Source organism: Polistes canadensis, unplaced genomic scaffold (genome assembly GCF_001313835.1).
Source record: "Polistes canadensis isolate GaletaPanama2010 unplaced genomic scaffold, ASM131383v1 scaffold_378, whole genome shotgun sequence".
NCBI classification, from domain to species: domain Eukaryota; kingdom Metazoa; phylum Arthropoda; class Insecta; order Hymenoptera; family Vespidae; genus Polistes; species Polistes canadensis.
In genome coordinates, this window is record NW_014569925.1 from 44,390 (window position 1) to 51,442 (window position 7,053).

General features: G+C 40.3%; 1 protein-coding gene across 1 annotated transcript in view; it reads right to left on the reverse strand.

Annotated features, from left to right (window-relative positions):
* Positions 1 to 4,888: 4,888 nt before the first annotated feature.
* The window catches only part of LOC106792102 (uncharacterized protein YBL113C-like), a 5,190-nt gene continuing 3,025 nt past the window's right edge, over positions 4,889 to 7,053 (reverse strand). Inside the window, exons 2-4 of the mRNA XM_014758252.1 lie at positions 5,552 to 5,988; positions 5,148 to 5,387; positions 4,889 to 5,029 (exon numbers count right to left, since the gene is read on the reverse strand). Of these exons, the coding sequence (XP_014613738.1) occupies positions 4,889 to 5,029; positions 5,148 to 5,387; positions 5,552 to 5,988 (818 nt within the window). The remainder of the gene's footprint in view (positions 5,030 to 5,147; positions 5,388 to 5,551; positions 5,989 to 7,053) is intronic.

Below are 7,053 nucleotides of genomic sequence, written 5' to 3' on the forward strand. Positions count from 1 at the left end.
AAACAAAAGTTCATCATTTTAGCAATTGCAGTTGCATGTGCAGTGGCTTGTTTAGTTGCATTTGCAGTTTTAGCTGCGTTTGCAGTAGCAGTTGCAGTTATATTGGCACGTGCATGTGCACTATTAGATTCATAAGCAGTTACAGTTGCAGTAGAATTTGCATTGGCAGTTGCAATAGCATGTGTTGTTGCAGTTGCAAATAATCTTGTAGTTGCATGTGCAGGTGCACTAGCAATTGCAGTTGTATTTGCAGGAGTAATTTTAGTTGCGTTTGCAGTTGCAGTTTTAGTTTCAATGGAGTTGCAAATTCTAATAAATGTGCAGTTGCAGTTGCAATTGCCGTTGCATGTGCAGTTGCAGTTTCAGCAGCTTGTGCAGTTGCTTTTGCTTATGTTTTTGCAGTAGCAGTAGCAGAAACATGTGCAGTTGCAATTACATATTCATGAGCAGTTGCAGGTGCAATTGCAGTTGCATGTGCAGTTGCAATCTCAGTAACATGTGTAGTTGCAATTAAAGAAGCATTTTCAGTTGCCTGTATATTTAAAATGGCAATTTAATTAACATTTAAAGTAGCAGTTCCATATGCTCTTAAACTTGCAGCTACAGTAGCATATGCAGTGGCAGTTTTAGTAGCGTTTCACGTTGCAGTAGCAGGTGTAGCTGCATGTGCTGTTTCAGTATCAGTTGCATATGCAGTTGCGTTGGCAGTTTCAAGTGCAGTTGCAAAAGATGTTGCATGTGCACTTCTAGTTCTTTTTAAATGGTCAGTTGCATGTGCATTTGCAATTTTATGTTAATGCAAGTATAATTATTTTCATGTGTTGGGGCAGTTATTTATGATCTCGCAGATGCCACAGCAGTGCCATATGCTGTGGCAGTTTTATTAGCGTTTACAGTTGCAGTTGCAGTTTTTCGTGAAAATGGATTTGCAATTAAAGTTTTAGTTGCATGATCCTTTGCAGTAGTAGTTACATTAAAAATTGCAGCAGAAGTAGTAGTTGTAGTGGCAGTTGTATGCTTAGTTACAGGTTCATTTGCAGTAGCAGTTGCAGTTGCAGTAGAAAGTTCATTTGCATTTAAAGTTACAGTTTCTCTTGCAGATCTAGTTGCAGTTACAGTAGCTCTTTTTCGTGCAGATGAAACTTTAGTCGCAGTAACTATTTTTCGTGCAAATGCAGTTAAAGTTGCTGTTGCTTGTGCAATTTTAATTGCAGGTTTAGAAGCAGTAGCTGTAGCAGTTTTAGATGCAATTTCATGCTTAGTCGCAGTTTTTATTGCGGTTGCTCTAGCAAATGCAATTCTGTTGCAGTAACTCTTGCCCGTAAAAACGCAGTTCAAGTGTCAGTTGCCTAAGCAGTTTAAGTTGAAGGTGTAGAAGCAGTAGCAGTAGCAGTTGCAGTTGCAATTGCTTGTGTATTTGCATTTAAAGATGCAGTAGCTCTAGCAGATGCAATTGAGTTGCCGTAACTCTTGCACATTCAAATGCAGTTGCAGTTTATTTTTTTGGGAAGATTAAGCAGTTCGAGTAAAAGCAGTTGCAGTTTCAGCGGCAGTAGCATGCGCAGATACAGCTTTAGTTGCAGTTTTGGTGGAAGTTGCAGTTGCAATTGAAGTGGCAGTAGCAGTAGCAGATGCAGTTACATGTTTAGTGGCAGTTGCTCTAGCAGATGCAGTAGCAGTTGCTGTACCTCTTGCACGTGCAAATCCAGTTGCAGTGTTAGTTGCTTGAGTAGTTGAAGTTGCAGGTGTAGAATTAGTAGCAGTTTAAGTTGCATTAGCATAGCTAGATATAGTTGCAGTAGCAGTTACAGTTTCTTATGCTGAAGCATTTGCAATTAGAGTGTCAATGCAGGTTCCTTTGCAGTTGCAGTTACAGTAGCGAGAGAAGAGGCAGTTTCAGTAGAAGTTTAAATTAAAGTAGCAGTATAAGTTGCAGTGTTTTGTGCAGTTTTAATTGCATGTTTACAAGCACTAGAAGTTGCAGTTGCAGCAGCATGCGCCGATACAGTTGCAGCGGCAGTTACAGTTGCTCTTACAGATGCAGATGCAGTTGCTCGGGCAGATGCAGTGGCATTTGCTGTCTCGTGCAGATGCATTTGCCGTTGCAGTTTAAATTGCGGTAGCTGTAGCAGTTACAATTGCAGTAGCATGTACAGTTGTAGTTTTAGTTTCATGTGCATTCGTAGTTCTAGTTGCAGTTTCAGATGAAGATAACGTTAAACGTGCAGATTCCCTTGCAGTTGCAGTTGCATTTGCAGTAGCATGCGAAAATGCAGTTAAAGTTACAGTTGCAGTTAGAGTAGCACAGGCAGAGGCAGCTGCATTTAAAGTTTAAATTTTAGTGGCAGTAGCAGTGCAGTGTTTTTTGCAGTTTTAGCTGCAGGTGTAGAAGCAGTAGGAGTGCCAGTGGCATTAGCATGCGCAGATGAAGTTGCAGTAGCATGTTTAATTTTAGTTTCAGTTACAGTATCAATAGCAGTAGCAGTAGCTGTAGAATATGCAATAGCACGTAAAGTTGCAGTTACAGTGACAGTTGCTCTAGCAAATGCAATTAATTTGCAGTAACTCTTGCACGTTTAAGTGCAGTTGCAGTGTTAGTTGCTTGAGCAATTTTAGTTGCAGGTTTAAAAGCAGTAGCAGTATTAGTTGCAATAGCATATGCAGATACAGCTGCAGTTGCAATTACAGTGTCAATGACAGTTGAACTTGCAGTAGCAGTAGCAGTACCAGCTGCAGTTGCATGTTTACTTGCAATTGTAATTGCAGTTGATTTAGTAGATGCAGTAGCAGTCGCTGTTAGTTATTCAGGTGCCAATGCAGTTGCAGTGTCATGTGCCTAAGCAGTCTTAGTTGCAAGTGTAGAAGCAGTAGCAGTTTTAATTGCAGTAGCATAAGTAGTAGCGGTTAAAGTAGCAAAGACAGTTTTTAGGCAGATGCAGTAGCAGTGGAAGTGGCAGTTGCACGTTTAGTTTATGTAGAAATAGCGGGTTTTTTAGCAGCTGCAGTTGCAGTTAAAGTAGCAAATGCACTGGCCAGTGCAGTTGCAGTTGCCGTTGTTTTAACAGTTTTAGTTGCAGGTGTAGAAGCAGTAGTAGTTGCTGTTACAGTTTGTCGTGCTGATGCAATTGCAATTGCAGTTGCATTCGCATGTTTCGTTGATGTTAAACTTACAGTGGCAATTGCAGTAGCAGTAGCAGTTGCAGTTGCAGTTCCAGTTGCATGTTTATTTACATTTGCAGTTGCATTTGCAGCTTCAGCGGCAGATGTAGTTTCTGTCACAGTTCCACGTACAAATGCATTTGCAGTTGCAGCTCATAGTGCAGTAGCAGTAGCAGTTTCTCGTGAAGATGTAGTAGCTGTTGCAGTTTTGGTGTTGTAGCTGCAGCAGTTGCAGTTTCTCTAGCAGATGAAGTTGCAGTAGCAGTAACTTTTGCACGATCATATGACGCTGCTGTTGCAGTTGCTTAAGCAGTTTTTTAGCAGGAGTGGCAACAGTGGAAGTTCTCTTTGCAGTAGCATGCACAGATACAGCTGCAGTTACTCTTATAGTTTAGTTGCAGTGGCAATTGCAGTAGCAGTAGGCGTGGAAGTTGCATTTGCATATTTAGTTGCAGTGACAGTAACAGTTGCAATTGGAGTAGCAGTAGCAGTTACAGTTACACGTTAAGAGGCACTTGCCGTTGCAGTTTAAATTGCAGTAGCAATAGCAAAGGCTTGTACTATTGCTTGTTTAGTTGCAGCTGTAGTTGCAATTGCATTTGCTATTGTATGTTCAGTTGCAGTGGCTTTTTTAGTTGCAGATTTAGTATCTTGTTTAGTTTTATTTGCCGTTTTTTTGCAGTCTAAGTTACAGGCTTATAAGCAGTTGCAGTGGCAGTTGCAGTAACTAGCAAAAATATATTTGCAGTGGCAGTGACAGTAGCACGTGCAGAAGCAGTTGCAGTAGCAGTAGCTTTTACAGTTGTAGTAGCATGTACATTTCAAGTTTTAGTATCATGTCCAATTTAATGACAGATAAACTTGCAATGCCGTAACAGTTAAACGTGCAGATGCAATTCGAGTTGCAGTTGCAATCGTAGAAGTATGCGCAGATACTGTTGCTGTTGCAGATGCAGTTAGAGTTTTAATTGCAGTAGCATGCGCAGATGTTTTTGGAGTTGCAGAGTCAGTAGCACGTGCAGAAGCAGTTGCAGTAGCAGTAGCTAGTATAGTTGTAGTAGCATGCGTAGAAGCAGTTGCAGCTGCAGTTGCAGTTACATTTTCACGTGCAGTATTATGCGCAAATACAGTTGCTCGTGCAGATGCAGTGGCAGTTTCAGTTGCAGTGGCTCAGACAGATGCAATTGCAATTGCAGTTGCTTGCAGATGCATTTGCATTTGCTGTTTATATTGCTGTAGCAGTAGCAGTTGCTGTTGCAGTGGCCCGATCAGTGGCAGTTGCAGTTACAGATTCATGTGCTGATTTATCTGCAGTTGCAGATTAAATTGCAGTAGCAGTAGCAGTTACAGTTGCAGTAGCAGAAGCAGTTGAATTTGCAGGTATAGCAGCATTACTAGTTAAAATTGCTGCTTTAGAAGCAGTTGCTGTTGCAGTAAGAGTTGCATGTGCGAATGGAGTTACAGTTTTAGTTTAAGTTGCAGTAGCAGTAGCAGTAGCAGCTGCAGTTGCAGTTGCTTTTTCTGTTGCACATGCACTTGCAGTTGCAGTTATAATTGCAGTTGCAGTAGCAGTTGCAGTAGCATGCGCAGATAAAGGTTCAACTGCTGTTTAAGTTGCAGTTGCAGTAGCATGTTCAGTTTTAGTTGAAATTGCACTTGCTTCAGCAGATGCAATTGTAGTGGCAGCAACACTTGCCAGTGTAAGAGCAGTTGCAGTTGCTTTAGCAGTTTAAAGTGCCGATGTAAAAGCAGTAGCAGTTGCAGTTTTAGTAAAACTTGCACGTGCAAATGCATTTGCTGCTGCAGTTGCAGTTGCATTAGCAGTTAAAGTTGCAGGTTTAGTAGCAGTGGCAGTTACGGTTTTAGTAGCCTGCAAAGATAAAGTTGCAGTTGCATTTGCATGTTTAGTTGCAGATGCAGATGCAATTGCTGATGCATGTGCAGTTAACGTTGCAATTCAGTTGCATGGTCAGTTACAGTTTGGTTGCATTTGCAGTTGCAATTGCAGTAGCATGTGCGTTTGCATTAAAAGTTGCAGTAACAGTTGCAGTTCTAGTTAAAAAAGCTGATAAAGTTGCAGTGGCAGTGGCAATTACAGTTGCATATGCAGGTGCAGTTGTAGTTGCAATTGCAGTTGTAATTGCAGTTTCATGTCTAGTTGCAATTTTAGTTGAATGTGTAGTTGCATGTGCAGTTGTAGTTTTAGTTACGTTTTTATGTGTAGATAACTATGAGAAGACAAATGGTTTAAAAAAAATGCAGTTCTAGTTGCAGTAACATTTGCATAAGCAGTTGCAGTTGTATTTGCTGTTGCAGTTGCATCTACTTTTGCAGTTTCATTTGCCTTTGCATCTTTAGTTGCAGTTTCTTATTTTCTTGGAGTAGCAATTGCAGTTGCATGTGCAGTGGCTTGTTTAGTTGCATTTGCAGTTTCAGCTGCGTTTGCAGTAGCAGTTGCAGTTATATTGGCACGTGCATGTGCACTATTAGATTCATAAGCAGTTACAGTTGCAGTAGAATTTGCATTGGCAGTTGCAATAGCATGTGTTGTTGCAGTTGCAAATAATCTTGTAGTTGCATGTGCAGGTGCACTAGCAATTGCAGTTGTATTTGCAGTTGCAGTTTTATGTGCTCTTGCAGTTGCAGCTTTAGTTAAATGAGCAGTTGCAATTGCAGTTGTATTTAATGTAGCAGTTGCAGTTTTAGTTGCATTTGCAGTAACAGGTTTAGTTGCAGTTAAAGTTTCAGTTGCGTTTGCAGTTGCAGTTGCAGTAAAAGTAGCATGCAGAGTTGCAGTATCAGTGGCATGCGCAGCTACAGATGCAAATGCTGTTGAATGTGCAGTTGCATTTGCATTGCAGTTGCAGGTTTAGTTGCCGTTACAGTTTTTGCTGCGTTTGCAGTTGCAGTTGTAGTTATAAAGGCATGTTTCTCTGCAGTTTAAGTTGCATCAGCAGTTGCATTTGCAGTGAAAGTTTTGGTGACAAATGTTAAGACATGTCTGGTTGCAGTTTTAGGTAAATGTGCAGTGGCAGCTGCAGTTGCATGTGCAGTAGCTTTATTTCTTTATTATGATTTCTTTTTTATGCTTAATACTATTGCAATCGGCAAGATTTGCTATAGTGGCAAAATCTACTGCTGAATACAATGTTCTACAGATTTGTGCTTGGTGTTAGAGCTAATAGTAAGGTCAATCTATAAGTTCCTTGGTTCGTCTGTAAACTGTCAGTTGCTAAATCAATAAGCTGTTCCATTTGTTCTTGATGCTACTGCTAGGTCTATAAAGCTACTGCTATGTGCTATGTGCTATGCATTTTGTGCTATGTGCTACTTCTAGATATTAGTTTGTAGGTGCAAGGTTCAAGATATTACTGTAAAGTGCATAGGGTTACTGCTTTGGGTTTGGTGCTGTTGCTTTTTGCTTAATGCTACTGGTAGATACTATGTTTTATTGCTAGTTACTATGTGCTACTGCAGATGTGAACTATTTTGTGTTAAGTTCTTTTGAAATGTTCTACTGCTATATTGTACGTTCTAAATGTTAGGTGTTACTGCTACAGTTATTGGATAGGAGCTACTGCTTGGTGTTTGCTCTTGGCTCAATGCAAATTTTAATGTGCTACTAGTAGGTACAAGAATTTGCTAATATATGCTAGATACTTTTTAAATGTTCATGGTGTTACAGTTATCTACTAAATACAATTGCAATCTACAAGGTACTACTGCTATGTTCATAGGGCTACTGCTATGTGCTATGTGCTATGCGCTATGTTCTATGTGCTACTGCTATATATTAGTGTCTAGGTACTAGGATCTAGATGTTACTGCTATTCATTAGCTCTTTTAGCAAGGTGCAAAGTAGTTATGCTATGTGCTATGTGCTATGCGCTATGT